The following is a 23,716-nucleotide window of genomic DNA, read 5'->3' on the forward strand; positions in this document are numbered from 1 at the left end:
TGGTAGCAGGCTTTCAGTATTAATTTGCTAACTGGCTATACTTTGTTTTGGGTCATTATGCAATATACCTACACCAAAAAGGTTTCATGAGGGGCTGGGTAGGGTGGAAAATGGAAAGACTTGTTAGCGGCAAGGCAGGCATAGGGGATAAAAAAGCCACTTAGGTATACTAATTAAGACCTACAAATGAAGTCATTGCTTTCTCCTACAGTTGCTTTAGATAAACAGGGGTGTGTTTGATATTCCTATTTACATATTTGGTAACTAAGTATTTTGAGAAACCATTAGTTAAATTTGACTTTAATTGGATGGCTTCCTCATGTAGGCAGGCAGATGTGTGCAGTGCTTCAGTGCTATCTGGGCCCAGACACAGTAGCTGATTTTTAGTTCCCATTTGAGTGCTTGTCTAAAGTTGCTCGAGAGGAGGCTTCTTGCCAGCCAGCTGGCTACCATTTCATTTTTTTAGTTATCTAAGACTCGGGACTGTGTTGAATCCCAGCAGCATGGTGCCACCCTTTCCATAACTAAAGTATCGGGAAGATGCTCCTGTTCTTAAATCCAGTAATGGTCGTCTTCCCCACTGGCCACCTTTCCTTCTGCCTTTCCATTGAGCACCCAGAGAACTGGCAGCAATTGAGAATAACCAGTACTTGCTGCTTTAAGCAGGTTGAAAAGTATTGTGTTTTCTTACAAACTAACAAATACATACAGTCCACATCCGACTCATCGGTAAACTTCACAGCTTAAATCTTACTCTTCTAATTTGCTCTGTAAAAGAAGTACCTTGGGGTCTGTTTTTTGTTTTTAAAGAGGTAGGCCTGGAAGTTTTAGTCTTGCATCAGTTGTATGGAAGAATTGTTAATCTTGTAACAGTGTTGGTCCTGCTTTGCAAATATAAAACTACTGTTTTGCTTACCCAGATGGTTATGTGATTCCACACAGCCCAGATATTCCAAAGGAAGGAGGATGGCCGTGAGATAGTGTTAAGACACATGAGCTGCAGGTATGCCTAATGTCCAATAACTTAATTAAGAAGGTATCTAAGATCCTGGTGCCAAGTGTCCAGCTTGTAACAAATCTCTGGTAGGCGCAGAAATGGCCTGCTTAACTCGTCTGTGATCACACTTGGGTTTTTGTTTGTTCTCGCCCCACATGTGCAAGGGCACAGCCATAGCCAAGATGCTTAGTGATACGAAAGCAGAAATTTCTGCTTAATGACCTCAAGATATGCACACCATTCAAGAGAGGCACTACATGTGAATAGTACTAGTGTACTTGTGGGACAATCAAGGAAACCAGCATTCTTAATCATTTTCACTTGTTGCAAGATCTTGCATCTAGTTTGGTTTTATGTAATTGTCAGCATACTGTTTTTTGGGTTTTTTTTAATTATCTGGAGACTCTCAATTTTGGATGAGTTTTTCTCCCCCCCCCCCCCCCCAATACCTTGTGGCCTGCTTTCCAGATAATACTGCATCACTGGGGGAAAAAAAGGAAGGGAAAGCATGGAATTTTAATAAATACCAAAATAGGATGGCTCTCAATTCCTTTTCCATACTTCTCCATGCTGCTCCTTATGCATCAGAGAAGTTCTTTGTAAAAATCAGTAAGGCTATTAAGCTGTCATTCTAAAAATCTTTCCTGCTGTGATGCCTAGAAAATGCTTACTGAAACTAGAAGATCAATAAATGGAGAACGTTAATTCTGAAGAGATTATAAGTGTATTTTGTTACAGTGATTCTATTTGTAGGCTTTGGGGGATGGACTTTTTATTGTCAGTACCATCTGGTACACTATTGTTGGTGTGGTGCCATCGCAACGCGAGCAGTGGGGCGCTGCAAATCTTAAGATTTCTTCATATCTTCAGAAGCGCGTACTAGTGATTTCAAACTGAAACAAAAGGAAATTGGGTTTTAAAGAGAGGTGGTGATAAAATTCTTTCTCTCCCTGACGGATTCTCAACAGAAATGACAAGATTGCCGATTCCCCAGAGGGAAAACATGGCAGAAATTTGAAAACCCTACTCTGTTGCTACTAAGAAATTTAACTTAAGACCAAACCTGATCGAGTAATAAGCACTTCCTCACTATTACTCAAGATAATGGGTGGGGCACATAAAGCAATGGTGTATGTTAGTTATGTAGAAAAGCTGTGGAAAATGAGACAGGGTATGCGTCCTGATTTCGCTAGAACTTACACTAAGTCTGTGGCTCTCCTAGGTCTATGCCCAATTCCAGTTTCACTGTTTTGACCAAAAAAGGGAGAAAATCAAAATAAGGAATGGAGCAACTTTTCAAAGGTCACTTAATGGTGAAGTCAGGAGAAAATTATGAATTTGCAATACTGCGGGCAATGCGTTAAAACATCTGATTGCTTGAAGACTACTCTTAGAGCAAACAAAAAAAATCCTCTTGGACAAAAGGTGCTGAAGACGTGTAAAACGTTACGATGCGGCCCTTGTGCACGGGCAGGAAAGATGGGGGGCAATGAAAACGGCAGGGGCTGGGCTGCGCGGTGTACGCGGCTGGAGAAAATGTCCTTTCCTCTCTCCGCTCCCAGCCGCGCTTCTCGCGCACCTGAGGCCGCCGCAGCCGCCAGGGCCGCGCCCCTGCGCGGGGAGCGAGGCCGGGAGCAGCAAGGACAAGGGGACCTCAACGGGCCGAGAACCGCGCTGCCGTTTCCCGTCCGCCGTCACGGCCCTAGCGAGGCAACACCGCGAGCGAGCGAGCGAGGCCTCGTGAGGCGCGCGAATGCCACGGCGCTGCCGGCGCCGCAGGGGACGCCGCCATCACGGCGGGGGGGGTGGGGGGGGCTCAGCTCGCCAGGCCTCCCGTCGCCGGGGAGCCCCCGAAGGGAGCAACGGGAGCGCCGCAGGCGCCGCCTCAGGAGCGGGCGGGGCGCCACGGGGTCGCCGCGCGGCTGACCCGGCAGGGCTTCTCGCGGGGCGGGGGCGGGTGTCCGGCCCGGGGCCGCCCCGCCCGTATAAAGCGGCGCCGGCGGAGCCCGGCCCCGCTGCGCCCCGGAGCTCCCGCCGAGAGCTGGCGGCGGCGGGGCGGGGGAGCTGCGCCAGTCTCGCGAGAGCACCGCGCCCGGGAGGCGGCTCTCGCGAGAGCGGCGGCCACCGGACCCAACATGGCGGACGGTAAGGGGGGGAGCCCGGGCGAGGGGCCGGGCGGGGCGGCGGCCGCCGGCGCGCGGGGAGCGCCCGGGCCGGGGGGGCCCCTCGGGGGGGCCGCGGGCAGCGCCGGCGGCGGGGCCGCTCCGCTCTGCTCCGCTCCGTGCGGCCGGGCCCGGAGCCGGCTCCGCCCTGCCCGCGGCGGCGACCCCTTGGCGAGGGGGCTCCGAGCGGCTGCGGCTCGGGCCGCTCTGGGCCGCGCGGGGCGGCCGGGGGCGCGGGGCGCCCGCCGCCTCCTTCCCGAAACTTCCCGGCTCGGGGCAGGGCTGGAGGCGACGCCGCCTGCGGCGGCCGGGCCCGTGTCGCTGCCGGTGTCGCTGCTGCCTGCGGCTGGGGCTGGGGCGAAACGCGGAGGCTGCGTCCAGCCCCCTCGTCACAGGGTGCTTGAAAGCCTCATTTCGAGCTCGGGCTCTAATTAGATCTGCCGAGCTCCTGGAATGCTTTATTTGGGTACGGATTATGCTATCAATTTGTCCTTTCCAAAACGTGCCTAACCGAGATCATGAGGTCTGAAAAACACTTGGATGTTTACAGCTTTCTCCAAGGCAGAAGCTTCTGCTTTTCCTCCGTGGAGATAACTGACTTGGCAAACTGAGCTGGAGCGCCTGAAGTTATAAAGGAAACGAAAACTCCTAACTTCCAGTTTTACAAGCATAGCTTTCAACTCCTAAAGTGCAACTTCAGGCGATAGTAGGCTTTTAAAACCAGTTGTTGAAGATTAACTAAGATGTAGCAAATGCTGATTTTTCTGGCATGCACCAGCTGAGAAGACACTGCAGTCAAGCTCTCATAACAATTTTTAGAGAAACTGCATGAGCTGAAATGCCTCTGATTCTTACCTAGCTGACCAGTCTGTTAGGTTTGCCCTTGAGCCTCAGTGAGGCACCCTGGTGGGCAGCAGATGTCAAAGATGTCCTTTCAGGAGATGAGCTGTGGTTTTCCCACTGAGACCTTCAAGGATATGAGGCTGTGGTTCAGACTCCTGCTCTGCAGGATGAGCCTGCTGTCAATGCAGGTCTTCCTCAGCCGTCCACGCTTCTCAAAGACTCTTCCCAATTTGCGTCATTCTATAATCTTTTGGCTGAAAAAACCCTACAAGCAGTGATTCTGTGTGAATAACAGTAATAAGTAAAGCTTGGAAAGCTGGAGTTGTAGCTTCTGTAGCTAATCCCCCCCCCCCCTTTTCTTACAAGACTCAAGTGGAGGGACTTGTCTTCTCCCTTCAAAGCATTCATCTGCAGGTGCACTTTTCCATATCTATGGAATGATGGCATGAGAGGGTCAGCTGGGAAATGCAGGTCAGATTGTAGTCTTCTGCTTAGAAGCTGAATGATTTTCCTGTGGAGATGTTGCATCTGTATGCAGAAGTACTGAATTAGATGCATTGCAATTACTAGCTGCAAATTGAACAGTCTGTAAAGACAAGAGCAGAGCATGCTTTTGTAAGAATTTTGTACCCCCAATACCAGAGAAAGCTAGGTGATGCACAGGCATGGGTAAAAACTGTTGCATTAATGCTTGAGCGTAGGGCAGCAGGAAGTATGCAGTAATATTTTTGGGATGGCTGTTGGAATGAAGATCATAACTGCAAAAAAACAAGGAGGAGCAAGGAGCAGGGAGGATGGTGAAGCAGTAATCTGGACAGCCTGGGGGAGGAGGGGGTCAAAGGCTGGAGCAATGGATGAAAAGCCTCACTTGGGAAAGGAAGGCATTTACTCCCTTGCAATATTTCGCTCAGGTCTACTTAATAAGGACACAAAAGCTTATCCATAGAGGTGCAATGACTGCTCTCAAGGGTGGTATGGATAGTGCAGTGGGTTCCACCAGCTCCTCCCTGTGGTTCTAGATCCATGCCATCTGTCACCCCGTTGCCTGTTCCCTCCCTACTTATCTCTTCAGCCTCAACTATCTCACTGCTCTCGAGTATTTTTTGTGCCTTCTGAATGAGAAATGACACTGCCCTATTCTGAAGTCCCCTTCGACGTCTTTGTGCCAGTTCACGAAGTGCTAGTCTGTCTGCCAGGAATCTGTGTTAACAAACGCTGCTTTTATTTTCCTCTCTAGCCATCTGTTAACTGTATACCTAGACTCTGAGCTTAGGAAAGGAGTCGCTCTTTATCTGCCTCTCCGCAGAACCCAGGCATCCTATTCATAAATGTGTAAACTCTTGTTTAGGCAGAGGCCTACTGGTATCTTCTGAAAATACAGTAAGGCTATCTTCCTCCGTGTCTTTGACAAAGTGTCTTAAATGTTTGTATGCGTGCAGTAACTGTATGTTGGACTTGAGACTTAGTCAAATAAATATTCATACTTAGTGTGGGCTGTAAATAACGTGCTCTATCAACATGATTGTCAACTTGGAGAGACAGTGGTTATTTCAATTTTAAAAAAAAAAATTTTTTTTTTCCACCTGCCCTGCCCCAAATTGGAACACTTGAGGTCTGAAAATAACAACAAACCCCCAGATTTACTAGTTTAAACAGAGACAACGCCTCTGACATCTGCATTTGAGCAGGCTTTCTTTTAAGTAACAGTGCAATACCTATTCTTTAAATAAATAAACAGTGTGCAGGGAAAACTTGAATTTTTCCCTTCTGCAGTGAATGATGACTAACTGGATGTTGAAGGCTCTGTGTTGAAGGTGCGCCTGAAAGCTGCTGTAAGATCAAATACTGTCTGAAAGTGTACGATAGTAGCTGCCACACAATTGATGCGCATGTGCTCATGTGTAGAACAAGAAACTTGTACAGCTCATCCTTGTAATCCTTACAGCACGCAAATCCCTCTCAATAGCTGTCACTGAGGTAAAACTGTCAATCTGAAAAAAAGACTTCTCAAAGCTTCGGTTCTCTGAAGTACTTTCACTGCCAGTGGAGTGGTTGTCTTGGGTTGCCCTGTAAGGTGTCGGCAAAACTACTAACAAGCAAGTTCACTTGCCTGCTGCTTAAGTTGCTGCTGCTTGAGGCTTTGGAGTCACTGGGACACCCTCCAGAGCTACCCTAAAGTCATCTGGAGCCACTGAGGTGGTTTTTGTAAGATAAGGGTGTTTGAGGCATTGCCTTCTGGTACTAATTCTTTTTCGTTCCTGCCTTCGTGCTGTCATTGCCTGGCTTGAAGATGCAGTAGTTCTTTTAGATATTGGCCATGGGGTTCAGCAGGCAGCTTCTTGTTCCCAGCGCTTGAATTCATATGGGCACCTAAAAATGTCTGGCTGTACGAACAGCAGCAGTGTTCGTACACCAATCTTCACAGCTGCTCTCTGCAAGTGTTTTTCGGTGTTATCAGCTCTTGGCTGCTATCAGGCTTTTGCTCTCCCTACTGTAACTGTGGGGTTTGCTTTGTGTTGCTGCTGACACCTTCGTTATGAGTCGGTCAGGAAGGAACAGTTGCTCAAGAGACATGTCCTTCTAGTTCTGGGAACACTGCAACTGCATTTTTATGTTTAGATTCAGGGAACAGACCAATACTTCAAATGCTCTGAGGGCTGCTGTGGCATTGCTATTGGCTAGATCATGAAAAATCATAGCATGTTTCAGCAAAATAAGGAAAAAATACCCCAAATTAGGCAATGATACCTATTCTTAGCTTTTAAAGAAAATGAATATCTGGTGAAGGCAGTACACTTCAAAACCTGCTTAAACAGTATTAACTGAAGAGTAAAAGAGGGTAAACTACCATCTGTTTATCAATTACAGTAGCCATTAAGTTAAAAGACTTGCAAGGGATCGTTTGCCACAGCAGTCCGTTGAGGAGAGGCTAAATGAGGCGTTCTGGCTGCAGCCGAGCTGGAGAAGGACGCTCAGCCCTGGGGGACCTGTGCTGGAGTAAGGCCAAGGCCTGCCATGCTGCTGGATTTCTTCTTACTGAAGCAGAGAGAAAACTGGTCCATGGAGTTCAGTTCTTCAATGTTTATAATAGGGACTTACGTTTATTAAATATTTGAGGAAAATTCTGTGGAGCAAGGAATTCTTGGCTAGGAGGGAGGATTCTTATAAGAACCTTCCCTATGAAATCATCAATTAGCTTCCAGATTTTTTTCTTCCTCCCTCCACGTTGTTTTGGGACTGTTGGTGGTTTTGGATGTGTGCCTTATTTAGAAATTTTTCTTAATGATGGGGATTGCTGGGGGGGGGGGAGGGGGAAGTAATCAATTAACCAAAATTATAGCTACATGTAGTTACTTTGGCAGCTGATCCATAAATAAGCCTTTAAGTTGATCTTTCTTTTTTAAGCATGCATACAGGTTTTTTCCTTCCAGCAGCAGAGATTTCTGTTACATAGGTGACCTTGGATTCTTGTGTCAAGCTCTGCACTGCTGGTCAGTGAACTAACTTACCACAGTGACTGTTTAAGTGGGGCAGGGGGGAGGGAAGGATTCTCCAGTGGGGTGGGAATACTTGGTCAGGGATCAGAGATTCCCAAATGCTGTTGCTACTCGGCTGCTGAATGGAGGTAGCCACCGTGGACTGAACTCTGCAGTGGTGCCTTGTCACTGCGGTGCCCCTGACAGAGGAGTGTGTGCCAAGAGCAAGCAGAGCTTCACATATCAGATTTAAAAACAAAACTATATTCTGCCTTATTTCAGTTATACTCTTGGCTGGTCTTCTGAAATGTAGATTATGGAGAGAGTCTGTCTTCCATTCTGCTGGCTGTTTCTTAAGGAGTTTGTTAGTGGCAGTGCAAATGGCTCTAGACAGATGACTCTACTCCAAAGTAGATGAGTACTGTCACCAGCTGCTCTAATGCATGCCCTTGCTCGGTGCCTCAGCTGTAAAGTCAAACAGCATCCTAACTAAGCTGAATTAATAGGTAATTGCTGCCAAGGGAGTCAGTCTTCTCTACCATAATTCCCACAGTCATGGGCTTTCATGGTTGTGGGAAGCTTCTCATGTCACTCATAATAGGAGAGGATTCAGGAACTCATAACTAGCTGTTATCCATGCATACTGACAACTTCAATGTATTTGTGGCTAGCAGTGTTATAAAATAAATGGTTTAATATTGGGCATGTGATATTTGAGTACTGTGGAAGAGGAGAAAGCATTAAGTGCCACATGATTCAACTAGTGTGAACATAGCTGTAGAGTGGTGGTGAAGTCACCCACAAACACCAAACAGAGGTGTGCAACGTTTCAGCCTTTCAGTAACACTGTGTGTGTGTGTCTGCAGAGGAGGTGGCCAAGCTGGAAAAGCACCTGATGCTTCTCCGCCAGGAATATGTAAAGCTGCAGAAGAAACTAGCGGATACAGAAAGGAGATGCAATCTTCTGGCTGCCCAGGCTAACCAAGAGAATGCCAGTGACACTTTCATCTGCCGACTTCTTGCCATTGTAGCTGAACTCTATCAGCAGGAACAGTACAGGTAAAAAAATATATATATATCTTTCTTTGGGGAGAGGGAGATTACAGGAAATTTCGCTGACTTAATTTATTGATTTAAAATAGCTGTGAGTCTTGAGGCAAGAATTTTCTTGTCTCTAGTGCCTGATATGTAAATAGGGTCCTCAGGTGCAATTGCAGCTGTAAGAGCATGCTAAGATCAGGTAGCATACTGAATCCAATTTTTTGTATCAAGAGTTTCAGGTAGAAGTTTGTCCTTACGAGGTCTGCATTTAAGAAAAGTTTAAAGAAAATAGGTGACTGACAAAAATGGTCAACAGCTAAACTGCCTTTGAACAGAAGTTCTATCTTAACATAGGCCTCTGGCTAGCTGACGTGAATTATACAGTGCATCTTCTAACACCCATGGAAAGTCACCCATGGAAAGTCCCCCTTGAAAGCTTATGTCCTTGAAACAAGTTCTCTTGGGTGTAAGAAGCCTGATTAAACTGACTTGGTTGTACTAGGTAGCAAATTTTGGGTAATGATATAGGTGACAGTGGTATAAATGATACTGTATTTTTGCATCTTGATATAAGATTAGATTTCATGGCTTATTTTCCATAAGCACATTAGGGACCATCTTCAGCAGTCCAGATTCCTTAACTGATTTAGTTCTGAGACTGCATTGGCACTTAGCAATATTTCTTTGCTATTTCTAAAAGCAAAGCCAATATGGTATTGGAGGTCAGGTATATAAAGGGAGAATATATAGTTTTGTTTAAAATAGTCCCTTTCCCCATCTCCTCATTAGCTTTGCTAAGAAATGTCTGCCTGTCTGGCAAGATAAACTTACAGCATGTTGGTAAAAGACGAGAGCTCTTAGATAGCATATGTCGGAATTGGATTACTACTTCATTGCTGTTCAGATTTAGATTGAAATGCATGGAGTAACGGTCCAGTTACATAAAAAGAGGAAGGAAGCAAGCAAGTCCCAATGTAAGTATTTTGTTATGCAACAGCTCTGTATTCTGTACTTAGTTTAGCAGTGGTTTGATTTAGAAAATTGCCTGGAAAAATACATCTGTGTGGTCAAACACTTGCAAGCTATGGGACTTTAAAATAAACTGGACATGTAGTTCCTAACTGCAAAGGACACTTGGTGTTAAAGGGGTCAGAATGGAGTCAAAGTTTTTGTCGGATGGTCCCTTGAGAAAGGGCAATTCTTGGAGTCTCCTTCATACTCTGGACTACTGTCAAATGCTGTTTGTTCTCTTGCTAGTCTTGCCTGAAACCTTTGGTTCTTAGCAAGCTTAGCTGACAGTGAGGATGCTGCAACCTAAATATTTAACCTCAAGATTACTGGATTTTCTTTACCTTATACGGCAGTTTCCAGCAGTTTATTCTGAAATGAAATTAAAACAAAGAAAAACCCCCAAACCCTGAACTCTTTTTTGAATGGTGATGAGACTCATTGACTTCTCCCCCCCCCCCCCATAACAATTGGGTCACTTAGCAAAATATCAAAACCAGTCAAACTTCATAGGTTTTCTCAAACAACTTGAACCTAAATCTGGATATCAGGACATAGATACTGTGGGAATACTGAATCTGTAGCTATCTAAGCACAGGGGGAGCTTTTGTTTTACATGTATGTGCTTCTTTTCCTCCTCAGTGATCTGAAGATAAAGGTTGGGGACAAGCACATTAGTGCTCACAAATTTGTGCTGGCGGCACGCACTGAGACGTGGAGTCTAGCCAACCTAGTGTCAACGGAGGAGCTGGATCTGTCAGGTTAGTCATTGCTTAGTAGTGTGTGATGCTTTGATTGTCTTTGGGATGACTGATGCAAGGACCTGCTAGGAAAAGTTTACTTACCATTCAGAATGCTGCTGTCCACAGAAAGTGGTGTTTAAGTCATTAATTATGAAGCTCTGTCTCTGAAACATGCTAGTAGGTTTGCAAACTAGGTGGCAGTGCTAGTTAAATCAGTCTTCTTTCCCATGAATAAATGGAAGTTAAGAATGGTGGTCTGCTTCTTTCTGAGAGTAGCTAAACAGGAAAAACAAATCTATATGGAGGAGCTCAACTCCTTCCTCTTTAGGACAGGGCTTTTGAGGTAGTGTGCATAACTTGTTGGTTAGAAGAGTGTGTGGGGGGAAATGGGGAGAATTTTTTTTTCTAATAAAAACTATTTGCTTTTTGTATTTTGATACCTTTGCAAAATAGGCTGAGGAGAAGCTTTTTGAAAGACTGTTTTCTATGGGATGGTGTCTTGTTCTACTGAAGCTGTTTCTTGCATGTGATAAAACTGAGCAGTGTTTCTGCAGATTGAACCTCTTGACAGGGATAGTATGGAAGAGCCTTGGCACGCGATTAATCCCTCAACAATGAAAAGGGGAGTGAAGCTGAACAGGTTTGCAGGCTGATATGTTGACTGTCAGCCACTGACTTCACTTGCTACTCTTAATCTTATCATGCATCCTAAATGCAGCCAAACTGGAAAACGGCAAGTCTCAGCAAGTCAATTTTGTGAGGCAGCATAAGTTTCCCCGCAGAAGGATTTTGGGATCTTTCTGCAGCTGCAAGACAACATGCCAGGGAGCAATCTCAAATTGAACACTGTCAGCACAGGACTTTTCTTAATCTATGCTGATTGTAACTTTGTTACAAGTGTTAAGTGACAGTCCATAGCATTTCTAGCTCCAACTTCATGCTAGTTTGGAAGTCTCAAATATAGTTAGTCTGGTGTGTTTAACAATGCAAATACCGCCTCATTATAGCATGATGCTAAAATAAGTGCTAGTGCCACTTTCTACTGTGTAGAATTGAATTTTCTTAAACTTTCATCAATTGCACAAGGTTAGGGTATGAAGTAGTTGCAACAAGCTGTCTACTTTAAAGCTTGGCATAGTTTTTAAGAGGCTCTCTTTAGAACTTGCAAGTTAAGATGGCCTAAAACAAAATACAGGCAATATTCAAAATTGAATTTTTTTTGTGGAATTCTGCAGATTATATGAACTATATCTCCTTTAAGAGTAGAAGGAGATTAATGTCTTCTCATTTTGGAAAGAGAAAGTGCTAACTCAGCCAAAGCAGTGCTGATGACAGCTCAGGTGGGCTTCCTGGTTACTTCAACAGCATTGGACCAAAGATATTTGTTTTACCAAGCAGCCTGTTTCTTAGGCACTCTACCAAATAGTACTTGGAATAGCACGTAGTCTGCAAATAATCTGGGGCCAACTCTTCATGTAAAAGATGTTTTAGGATGGGTAATTCAGTTAACTATGTATGTTTAAAAAAAATCTTAAAGGACTGATATTATTTTCTTATAATAATGGTATTTTTGTTGTGTGATCTTGCATTGTCTAGTAACCCTCATATCCTTGTAAGCAGGGTTGTCTCTGTAATGCTTCTGACCAGGTGACAAAGGCTTCTGGCCCATGAGACCTGTGTCTCTAGCAGCCTGTGGTGTAGGTTTCTATTACTTCAGGTGTAAAAACATGCAGGCTTGGAACTGGTGTTGTAAACACCTGAAGCTTAACCAGCTTCTTAAACCAACTCTTTTGCACCATTTCCTAGAAATGGTTCCCAGCAGTTTGAAGTACTTTGTAGCTCTTTCGAAGAGCTAAGCAATGTTTGTTGGATTGCAGCACATGGCTATCACGTTCAAAGGGAGGGTTCTTAAAGTGAAAAGGGAGACTTCTTAAAGTGAAAAGGGAGACTTGGGTATGTCAAATGTAGGGGTTAAATTCTGGATTTGGCCATAATGTGAGGGAGCAAAGACTTTGAAGGGGAATCGCTGGCCCCTAAATCTGCAGTGCTTGTCATAGCAGGTAGGAGATGTTATAGGGCTCCCTACATTCTGCACAGTGTTCCGGGGAAGAAAAGGCTGTTTCTGGAGTGATGCCAGCATTGCTGCTAGGTTTTTTTTAACTTCTGATGAGTCTTGTCTGTTTTGCATTCTGATCAAACTAAAGCAGTACGGTTTCAACCCAGCTATCTTTCCTGGTAGCTGTAACTTTAACAGTGAGAGGAATGTCAGCTGCTTGAATAGGTGATTGTTCTTTGGGAATCTTATTAATCCCTGTTCATCTGTGCTAGATGCTGACCCAGAGGTAACCATGGCAATGCTGCGCTGGATCTACACAGATGAACTTGAGCTAAGAGAAGATGATATCTTCTTGACGGAGCTTATGAAACTAGCTAATAAATTTCAGCTCCAGCTGCTTAGGGAAAGGTGAGTCTTGGTAAATACACTGAATCTTCTATTCAAACAAAGTCAAAGTTCAAGAAATAAGTTAATAGCTGCTAGCAATTGGATGAAACTCTGCATTTTTAAAGGAAGACTTGAAGTTTTTAAAATGCAGCATGACATTCAATATGTCACAGGAGACGAAGCCTTGCACAATAACTCTTAACTGCAGCAGTTTTTCTCATGTTTATTTTCCAGTTCCTCTCCTAGTCAAACTAATAACCCTAATTTGTCATTGAGGGGGAGTGGAGAGTAGTATGTTAATAATAAACTGAATTCTTTCAAGAAAGGAATTGTAAAAAGAATGCTGTAAAGAGTCAATGTCAAAAAGTAGCTTGCAGTAGTAAAATGCCACAGGTGAAATTTTCTAACTTAAACAGCTGTTTTCTTGTCTCAAAGTGACAGCCTTCCTTCATAAAGAAAGGTAATCATGACAGTACAATGCTCTGGCATTTTAAGGAAATAGCATTATTACACCATTATAGTAGGAACCAGTTTATCACAAATATATCAAGTGCTCTAAATAACTGCTTAGACTCGTAGTGAGAAGCCTGAATGTGCAAAGGGAAATCTCTTCAAGTTTCCTGCAACTTTGAGGCTTTGAATTCAGTCAGAGATGAAGTACCCTTGGATACGAAACTTCAGCCCAAGGGGTATCTGGGGCTGTAGCAGCACTTAGCATCCTTACTTGATCTGTGCTTTAACAGTGATTCAGCATGAAGAAACCAACTGGATTATCAGCTCTTTCGTCCTAGAGGTTTACCTCTGTAAGGCCAATGCTAACACTGCCTTCAGACTTTGTACCAACCGAACAATATTATCTTCCTGTTGTACTAATTAAAGTTTCCTTAAGTGTTGCCTGGTCACAGTAGTCCAGCTACAATAAGGAGGCCCAAGTACAGTATGCTAATAGTTATTAGTAGATCTCTTGGTAGGTATTTGCACCCAAAGGCAAGTATTATATCATACTTATCTCCTTTTGTTTTTTATCTTGAATAACTGCCTGGAGATCACTGTCATGCTTAACTTCATCTTCAGTTTGGGGTACTTGGGTTGTTACTGTAAACTCAAAGTAATAGCTTCACACCTGTAAAGAGTTTGAATCTGCTGTTAAACCTTATCGCTTTTTTAAATGAAACAAATAGCTGTATTTGGTATGTCTCTTTCTAGCTTCAGCACAAAAGCTGCTTGTGATCACTGTAGCCCTTAGGAAGTAGGGAAGATGTCTGTCTACAGCAGTGAATGAATTGCAGCTTGTTCCGCTGGGAGAACTAGGATGCTTCTCTCTTCACGTGTGGACTCCAGCGCTGCGTTTGGTGCTATCATGGGACCTCAGCTTTGATAGACACTGCTTTGATAGGAATCTGCACTTACTGAAACAGTTTTGCAGGGGTTCTGATTAAAGTAATGCTGAGCAGCATAAATATATAGTAAAGCAAAGCCAAGCCTTTTTCTATTAGCACCCAGCAAAAGGAGTAGAACTCTTACAGCATGGGAAAGCAGTTACAGAAAACCATTTCCTGATTAACTGAATGCTGACTCTTCTGTTTTGACAGATGTGAGAAAGGAGTTATGTCACTAGTTAATGTCAGGAACTGTATTCGTTTCTATCAGACTGCTGAGGAGCTGAATGCTGGTACTCTTCTGAACTATTGTGCTGAAATAATTGCTAGTCACTGGGTAAGTACTTTGACAGAAGAAAGCAGGAGAAAAATAAGTTGGTGGAGTGGAGATACTTAAATTGTAGAATTTTGCTTAACTTACTGTATTGGCTAACCTCTGAAGTATGTTTTGGTACAGTAGCATCCAAGCATCCCATTTGGAATGGGAATTATATAAATTGCTGCATGGCTTTTGGCGACTAAGGTGCCCTGTTGTGTTGACTCTGTTCACAAGGGGCAGCAGCAGTGTGAAAAGCTCTCACATCTGCCTGCCTTGCCCCCCATGTAAGTGGAGGGGCTTCTCCTGAGGCAGGAATCTTTTTTTTTTTCCCTTGACTTCTTTCTCAATTATGCTTCTTTGGGCAATGTGTTTTATTTACTATTCTTTACAATCCAGTTCCTAGTTACATAAGAAACAAATAGTACATTAAATGGCTCTTAATTCCTCTTTTTGGTGTTTTTCCCCTTTTTTGTCCTTTTTGGAGGTTATGTCCACTGTCCATCTTGAAGCAAACATTTCACGATGAAAGAGCAACTTATAGCCTGAAGAGTTGTTCTGTTCACTGGAAATACCTTGCTCTAAAAAGCCTCTTCCCTTGGTAAACTTGAGCCAAACCAAAGAGATTGTGCTCTAATAAGGAAGAGTTGCATATCAAATTTGAATTCTGAACTGTTCAGAGGCTCACCCACAATTGGTCTTTGTCTATACATGATTGGGAATCCCAGGCCTGCTTTTACTTCCAAAAATAATCCTCGAAAGTAAGGGTCAAGCCAGTGGAGAGTTTCTAACAGAGGGAGCTGCAAGGAATCTTGCAACTGGCCTGGAAGTGCCACTTGTTCTAATCTCTGCATTATTTTGGGGAAAGCTTGATTAACTGTACTGTAATGAACTCTTCAATAGTAGTAAGCCTTTTTCTCAAAAATAACTCAAATCTGTGACTTAAACTAATTTACTATCTTAACTTAGAGACTGGCTATTGATCTACTCTAAGGGTTGGTGAAATGCTTGTTTTCCCCTGCCTGTAGACATAGGGGAGCAGAAAACCTCACTGTAACAGATCTTGAAACTAAATTGAAAGATGTAAAACCTCCTCTGAATGCTTCCTCCTAGCCATAAGAGGCTATCTTGGAGTACCTCTAGGTGACAAACACAGGTCTGTTCCTGCTTGTTGTTATGCCATGCATGTTATCAAAATGGAGCTTTAAATGAGCTTGTTTTGTGGACTTTAATTGTGTTGAGCAATGCCAAATTGTTTACAAACAAGATAGAAGTATTGTTTACCCTTTGCTTTTTTGTTCCTTCTAGGATGACTTGCGTAAAGAAGACTTCAGTAGCATGAGTGCTCAGTTATTGTATAAAATGTTCAAATCGAAGACAGAATATCCTTTGCATAAGGCTATTAAAGTTGAGAGAGAGGATGTAGTCTTCTTGTATCTTATTGAAATGGATTCACAGGTACAGTGAGACTGACTTGCTGTGTGTTCTAGAACTTGGTGTTTCCATTAACTAGTTTAACTGCTAGTTTAAACCTTGTTATCAGTTTCTGTCACTGACTCTTTTCATTCATTGTTTATCCCTACCACAGATGCTTCCATTTACGTAATGGAAGTCTAGCTGCCACATCAGAGGCTTCATAAAGATTAACTCAGAAGTGTTTCATAACACTCTTAGAGCATATGCCTTGCATACAACAGATTGTATCTAGTATAATTCAATACCAGTTATTGCTATGCACATTAAAAGTCACTGTATAATAGTGCACTCTGTTAATTCATTGTAGTTCAGTAAGCATCACTGTTACTTTGAACAAATGCTTTTTCTCTTCTATTGAATGTTTAAAGTAACAGGTATTTGTCCTGGTCAGGTGAACATTCTAAAGCATTAGCAAACAAGTTATCCCTTGGATTTTAGGATATGAGTTTTGAAAAAAGGAATATTTGAATACTTTTTCTAGTACCTTATTGACTCTGCCTATATAGGCAGAATTTTCAGTAATGCACCAGACTTGCTTCCTGTGGGTTAAAAAAGGCTTGCAAACAGAACTCCTGTGTTCTCATTGATCAGGCCTCTGATTAGATTTGCATGTAGAAATGCCAGTCTTCTGATTGTTTTCCTGGGTTTTGAGAGGTACTTACCCAAATGCAGCATTAATATTTTGTGTTAGAACTTCAGCTCTAAGGTCACAGTGGTTGGAGTGGGCTGTTAAAATTTCATGTTGGGCTGTGAGTGTCTCTTAGTATAACTAATGTCAATCCACTAAACTGTTTTATAGCTTCCTGGGAAGCTCAATGAACTGGATCACAATGGAGATCTTGCTTTAGATCTAGCCCTCTCCCAAAGACTGGAGAGTATTGCAACTACACTGGTCAACTACAAGGCTGATGTAGATAGGGCAGACAAGAGTGGCTGGAGTCTATTACATAAAGCCATCCAAAGAGGTAAGTAAATAGGATATGAAGCCTCTTTAACTTGCAGTTATTCCCGCCTTGGAATATATATTCCAAAGACTATCCTTGTAATTGACACTTTATTTAAAAAAACCAAACAACCCAGCAAACTGTTTAGAATGTAAATGCTAGGCTGCTGGCTGGTGAACTAAACTTGTAGTATATGACATCAAGAAACCATCTAGAACAGCATTGTCTGCTAAAGGATGTAGGTAGATATTGAGAGCATTCTAATGTGGCAACACAATGTTTTTCTGACAGATAGATGAATCGAGCTATATCATACATGGACAACCTAGCTACAAAGTGAAAGGGAAGCCTTTTTCTAGACCTGGGTTGAATGCAGCATCTACTTCTTACTGATCATGGTTAACAGCAAGGGTCTTCCCTACTGGACAGCAGGTAGAGGTGCTTCTGTGCTAGTCTAAATATCTGCAAAGTTCTTCCAGCTCCAGTGAATAGTAGCATGGTTAACACTAACAGAGTGGAGTTTGAGTACAATTACATGATTATCTTGAGCTGCTCTCAACCTTGGAGTGCAAAATGCATCTTATGAGAACTGGAGCACACTAGGACCTGGTTGCCATGGCCACAATACTCAGAAGGCTTTGGAGCAGCAGCATCTTGGCTTATGGCCAAGATCTGGTTTAAAACAAAAATCTCTAGAGCATCATGCTACTACTTTCCTGCAATGATTATCTTTGGGCAGCGCTCTGTTCCAGGAAGTACAGCAGGGATCTTACCTGGAACTGGACCTCATAGGTATTGTGGTGCTACAACTAATTAAAAGTATCTGCTTGCTTCTACCAGCAGACAAAATCCTCCAAAACTGAAACTACTTTTAAGGGAGTCTGAGAGCTCAACACAGCTCGTGACTTTTCTTTAATCTCTTACATATCTGAACAGGGTAATGTTGATGTTTGATCCTATGAATGAAACTTCAGCAGCAGGAGTAGGAGACCTTCTAGGCATAGGTCAGTGTTGTGGTGGCTGCAGTCTTGTGAAGCATTAGAAAGCTTGCAGCAGGCTCCTGTTCATAATTAATACTAGCATTTGTCCTCTAGTTCTAATGTCTGCTTTCAGTCTAAGCTAAAACTCTGAGAATGAATGCTTGCTTTTCAGTAACTAAGCTTCAGTGAGTTGATCACTGTTAACAACCACATGTTCTGGAAACAGAGCTAAAGCAAATTGTCTGAATTTGCCAGATGATCCTTATTTTCCCTGATCACTGAAGAAGAGTGGGGGAATATCAAATAAAGAAATTGGGGGAAGTGAGATTTTGGTTTTGGCTGTTGGATGTGATGCAGCTTTTTATGTTGCTTAAACAGGCGAACAATTTTCTTTGCTCTCCAGTCTTTTGTTGAGGACAGGCAACTTGTGCATACCTGTCCTCAAACTAGTATTTGGAGTACAGGGAACAGTAATATGCTGAAGTGCATCTTGGTGTTTCAAGTCAAGGTCTGATGCACTGAAGTGGGCATAACTTCTGGCTTCTGAGAAGTCCTGAGGGAGGGAGTTCTTAATGCCTTGCCTGATGAGTCCTGACTGCAGAAGCTATTAGGTCATATAGTGGGGTCTAAACTTTCAAGAGATAGCAAAGACTGCTAGTGTTTGTCTATATAGCAATACTGAACAGTTAATGACTAACTTCCAACTGTGCAGCTTTTGACTGGTGCTCTGGAATAGTATCCCTCGGTCACAAATGACCTGTGTGCTTAGTCTCACAACTTGTCCGGTTGTGCATTAGAGCAGCAATGGATTTATCTTAACAGATACAGGAGCTAGCAAACTCACTTGGTATCACCATATCAAGTAAACTAGTGTTTGAACCCTAGAGTCGGCATGTAACCTCTAGGGAAAATGCTTGTTCTGAGGCATTATGGAATACATTCATCCTGGCTTTGTGGCAAACTGTTCTTGGAGTTATCTATTGCTAAGGCATTCTAAGAACCAATGCTCCTATTAGAATGATTGTATGGTACGGAGGGGAAATCATGTGTATCCATTTTCTGGACTTGTATAAAGTATTCAGGGTTCCTAGCATACCCACAGATAACCTTCTTTCCTTTCATAAAAGGAGACAAATTTGCTGCAAACTTTCTTATTAAAAATGGTGCCCGTGTGAATGCTGCTACATTGGGAGACCAGGAGACTCCTCTGCACCTGGTGGCATCATACAGCCCCAAGAAGCATTCACCAGATGTGATGGCAGAGATGGCGCAGATAGCAGAATCCCTCTTACAGGCTGGGGCCAATCCAAACATGCAAGACAGCAAAGGAAGGTAAATACTGGCTGAAGTATCTGTCAAACTGGTAGCGGAAGTTAAGTGTAGCAATTAGTTATAGCCCACCGGGAACCTGCTCAGGTCTGTCAGCAAGGCACAGATGATACTGGAAGCAAGAAAGATGAAGTTGTTACTTCAGTGTTTGACCTGCTGATACACTCAAAGCAGAAAACTATGTACGTTGAATGATACTGTCATTGAACATAGTCCAGGTGTGGAAAGCTGGGGTGAGCTGACTGTTGAAACACAGGGTGAGCAGTTTTCCTTTATTGGGTCACTGAACAATAAAACAAGTTAAATGATGACACATGGCTCTTCCTAAAAAATGCTTCTCTTAAAGAAGACAGACAGCTGTCTGTCAGTCAAACTGAAATTATCTCGGAGAGCCAATGTCTGCAGTGTATTTGAGATGTCTTTTCTTAGTGTTTTGGTATATGGTCACTGAAGTGTAGCGTGTTTAAGCTGCTTTATGGGTTGGGCTGGGCTGGCAAGCAAGCATGTAAAATGGTGTAGAAAGACTTTCAAAGTATGCAAACTAATCAGTTTTGATAAGTTAAGATTTGAGCTTTTATGCTATATGCTTGAAGGTTAGTTATTATCTTAATGTAAAGAATTGTTTACCACTGAATTGACTGGAACCATATCCACTAAAGCGGTGGCTTGCTTTGTCCAGATGTACTTGGGCCCTTTGCCTGAAAGCGGAGGTGAAGGTTAAACCCAGAAGTCTGTGGGGGAGAGTTGGTGAAGAATCTTAGATAGGAGAATCTTACATAGGAGTGTCTCTCTTCTTACCAGTTTAATTATACTTGGCTTCAATTGCAGGACCCCATTACATGCATCAATTGTGGTCAGGAATGAACCTGTATTCAGTCAACTCCTCCAGTGCAAACAGTAAGTTTCATTTAAATGCAAATTACAGTGAGGTTACTTTGTACAGTGAAGGTATGAGAATTGGTTTAAGAAAAGCCTTCTAGGCCTTTTGGCCTTGTAGGCTTGCAATAGGCTAGGGATGCAAAAGTGTAAGGACTTTGCATAATATAAGATGAAAGATGTCTTTCTACACAATGCCAGAAGCCAAGCAAGCTTGCTGTACTATAAAGAGGAAGCAAACTGCATCTCGGTGTTTTTTCCGAGTAGGGTTAGCTGAAAGAATGCAGCAATAACTTCGTTCATAGTGGAGCCTAAAGGAGTAATAAGAATCTAATGTCTTAATACTTTTCTGGATTCAACTTGGATTCTGCGTAAAGCTAATACAGATGACTTTTACTAGGGCAAAGAAACAGAATACTTCATTTGGCTCAGCTTCTCTTTAGTTGAATTGAGAGCTTTTGTACACTACTTACATGCAGTGGAACTTGTTTCTGTTGCACACGTTTTGTGGCAGTCCAAATCCAGCAATGCCACACTCGTAGGAGTAATGAGCTTAAAGACATGCCTTTTGGTGACCTCTAGGGCTTGTTTTAGAATACTTACAAATTCTTTGAAGTACCTGAAGCTAGAGCAGGTTTCTTTGGCAAGTAAAAGGGTTGTCAATGAGATGTTAGATAAATTAGTACAGCTGTTAGACTTGAGTGTTAGAAGCTGCATGGGGAACACCCTTTTTAAGGCATAAATTGGGGAACATTAACTCTTATTTTTAGACTAGACTTGGAACTGAAGGATCATGAGGGAAGCACAGCTCTGTGGCTTGCAATTCAATATATCACCGTATCCTCTGATCAATCTGTAAATCCTTTTGAGGACACCCCTGTTGTAAATGGAACCTCATTTGATGAGAACAGTTTTGCAGCAAGGTTGATCCAACGAGGCAGCAATACAGACGCGCCAGACGCAGTAACAGGTAAAGCAGAGGTTTGTATTTCTGTTTAGCTGGAAGGTTTGTGCAAGTTAATTGCCTGGTGCTACTAACGCATTTCCTGAAATTCAAACTACTTTAGGCTTTTTAAATAATTGTTTGGGATTAGGTAAAGATTTCTGGGGAGTTGAATGTAATTGCCACAGCTGTTGCTGAGCACATATACCTAATGAATGTTAGGTGGTAGTAACTTCAGTCAGAGCTGGAACTCTGACGGGTCCCAAGCTGAGCTTAATTTGCAGGAAGTAACAAACTGGACTCCTTGCCAGGTCCTGACATCCTCTTTACAGTTTCAAAATATGTATTTGCTAAATGGCAGCGCACATCACAGTGCAGCATTGGGAGAGGACAGCTAGTAGATAGTGAAGAAAATCCTGGCTTCAAGCTTGAATGTTGTAAGGTAGTAGGGAAGGTGCTAACACACTGGTTAGTGTCAAAGTGTAGTTGGGATAGCACTCTAACTGCATTTAAATGTTTTTCTTAGGAAACTGCTTGCTTCAGAGGGCAGCTGGTGCTGGAAATGAGGCAGCTTCTCTCTTCCTAGCAACTCATGGAGCAAAAGTCAACCACCAAAACAAATGGGTAAAGAGTAGAAGCTTCTAGACTTTAGTCTGAAAGTTCCCTTGAATGTACTGTTCCAGAAATATAGTACCAGAATTATTTTGAGAAAATGAGTCTTTCTTAAAAAGTGGTTAACACCAGCTTCAAACAAGTTGGAAGACCGGAGTGTTCGGTGGGTTTCAGATACTTCCTAGTAACTGGACAACTGTTACATGCTCATAGCACTGCTCTTGCAGCATCACCAGGGGTTAACATGCTTCTAACACTTCCCCCTGCTGTAGTAAATTCCTTATGATAAGTTACTTCATGTAGTTTGGAAGTTCTGATAAGGTTCAGCTGCTAGGACTTAAGCTTTACATACCCATAAAAATGGGTATAGTAGTTTAAAAGCTACTTCTCTAGCTCATGACTTCTTGTTTCAAGCTCTTAATCTAATTTTCTGTTTATTAAAGGGAGAAACACCCCTGCATACAGCATGTAGGCATGGCCTAGCAAACCTGACAGCAGAACTTCTGCAGCAAGGAGCCAATCCTAACATCCAAACTGCAGAAGCAGCCCTTGGTCAGAAGGATGCATCTTCTCCAACAGCAGAGAATGTCTATCTGCAAACTCCCCTTCACATGGCTATTGCTCACAATCATCCAGACGTGGTGTCGGTCATCCTGGAACAAAAAGGTATGTTTTTTTCTGGTTCAAACTATATTGATGTTATGATGGACTGGCATGTCTAGTTGCTAACTAAACTGTGTTAGGGAAAAACTACAAATAACTTGTGTTTTCCTGTAGCCTTTGCTTAATTAGATCAATTAACAACACTGGTTAAACAAGCAGGTGACTTTGGTTTAAGACTAGAATGTTAAGTCATCTTGAGCAAACGTGTAGTACTGATCTTTTCCAATGCTCCACTGTGGTTAGTGGACTTGAACTTCTAGCTATTCTGGCTGTACAAGTGAGATCTCCTTTCTCCCCTGTCAAAGTATTCAGTTCAGGTAAATGCAGGAATCTACTAAATACAGGTAGAAATCTCACCACAGGAAGATGCCTTCTATATCCTTCAACTCTTTCAATAAGAGGATTTTGAACAGTGTGACTCTAATGGCAGTATTAGACTTAAATGAATGCTGAAATATTAGCAGAGTTTTCCACTTATGGCATCTAGGATACCTACCAGATTCAGCTGGCATAGGTGGGATTTGGGGAGGAGGGGTGAACTGAGGAGTATATATTCCTTCCCAAGGAGCTGAGAAGGAGGGATGCTGCCACCATCTTGCAATATAGCCTCCAGTAAAGTCTTCATGCTCTGAGCTTTATATAAAGCCACCCAGTTCAGAAACAGAGGTAGTAATAGGGAAGGCTAAGTCCCTTATCCAGAAAGCTGAATGGCTTGACAGTATGAATATTAAGATTTGGTATTACCACTGCTGCATAGTCCTAAACAGTCTCAGCATTTGGGGAAGCTCAGGATAACTTATTACTTGCTCAGGAAGGGATTTTTTCAAATTGACCAGATAAATGAACAGTCTACTTGAAAATGTTAAGATGCAGGAGTAGCAATGTCAGTCAGCAACTGCATGTCAAATACAGGAATGCTCTAACCCTGAATGCTTTGTTCTAGCTAATGCTCTTCATGCTACCAACAACTTGCAAATCATTCCTGACTTTAGTCTAAAGGATTCAAGAGATCAGACTGTGTTGGGATTGGCTCTGTGGACAGGTAAGTGCCTGCAAAACAAAATGAGAAATATGTGGAAGACATGATGTGAATAAGATTCTTGGGACAAAGCAACAGCTGTGGGTTCATGGCCTGACTTGTGCTGCTAATAAGAAGCTGTCTAGGAGAGTTTGAGGTGGTGATTTTTGGCTTCTAAAAATGAATATTTGCATCTAGCTTACTGATGGGAGCTTTTTAGCCCTACAGCTTCCCTTGTTCACTAGGGGATAGTCTGGAGCTTCTTCCTTACAACTCTACTTGCAGTTATGTGGAATTGTTCCAGGGTGTGAGCTCTTCATTGGTGTTTTTCATCAGTTCACCATATTGTCTGTTCATGGTTAACTCTGTAGAAACTGGTTAATACACTAATGTTACTTTTTACAAAAGGAAGGTGAGCTACTTTAAGTGGCTGTGAAGGGGAACGGAACTGAAATACTGTATTGGAA

General features: G+C 42.8%; 1 protein-coding gene across 1 annotated transcript in view; it reads left to right on the forward strand.

Annotated features, from left to right (window-relative positions):
* Nucleotides 1–3,070: 3,070 nt before the first annotated feature.
* Nucleotides 3,071–23,716, forward strand: part of ANKFY1 (ankyrin repeat and FYVE domain containing 1) — a 34,965-nt gene continuing 14,319 nt past the window's right edge. Inside the window, exons 1-13 of the mRNA XM_067309787.1 lie at nucleotides 3,071–3,142; nucleotides 8,345–8,537; nucleotides 10,170–10,288; nucleotides 12,599–12,734; nucleotides 14,306–14,429; nucleotides 15,717–15,866; nucleotides 16,684–16,849; nucleotides 18,936–19,140; nucleotides 19,966–20,034; nucleotides 20,784–20,983; nucleotides 21,483–21,580; nucleotides 22,012–22,234; nucleotides 23,175–23,273. Coding sequence (XP_067165888.1) covers nucleotides 3,133–3,142; nucleotides 8,345–8,537; nucleotides 10,170–10,288; nucleotides 12,599–12,734; nucleotides 14,306–14,429; nucleotides 15,717–15,866; nucleotides 16,684–16,849; nucleotides 18,936–19,140; nucleotides 19,966–20,034; nucleotides 20,784–20,983; nucleotides 21,483–21,580; nucleotides 22,012–22,234; nucleotides 23,175–23,273 — 1,792 coding nt within the window. The 5' untranslated portion in view covers nucleotides 3,071–3,132. The remainder of the gene's footprint in view (nucleotides 3,143–8,344; nucleotides 8,538–10,169; nucleotides 10,289–12,598; nucleotides 12,735–14,305; nucleotides 14,430–15,716; nucleotides 15,867–16,683; nucleotides 16,850–18,935; nucleotides 19,141–19,965; nucleotides 20,035–20,783; nucleotides 20,984–21,482; nucleotides 21,581–22,011; nucleotides 22,235–23,174; nucleotides 23,274–23,716) is intronic.

The sequence above is a fragment of the Apteryx mantelli genome, chromosome 22 (assembly GCF_036417845.1).
Source record: "Apteryx mantelli isolate bAptMan1 chromosome 22, bAptMan1.hap1, whole genome shotgun sequence".
In the NCBI taxonomy this organism is placed as follows: domain Eukaryota; kingdom Metazoa; phylum Chordata; class Aves; order Apterygiformes; family Apterygidae; genus Apteryx; species Apteryx mantelli.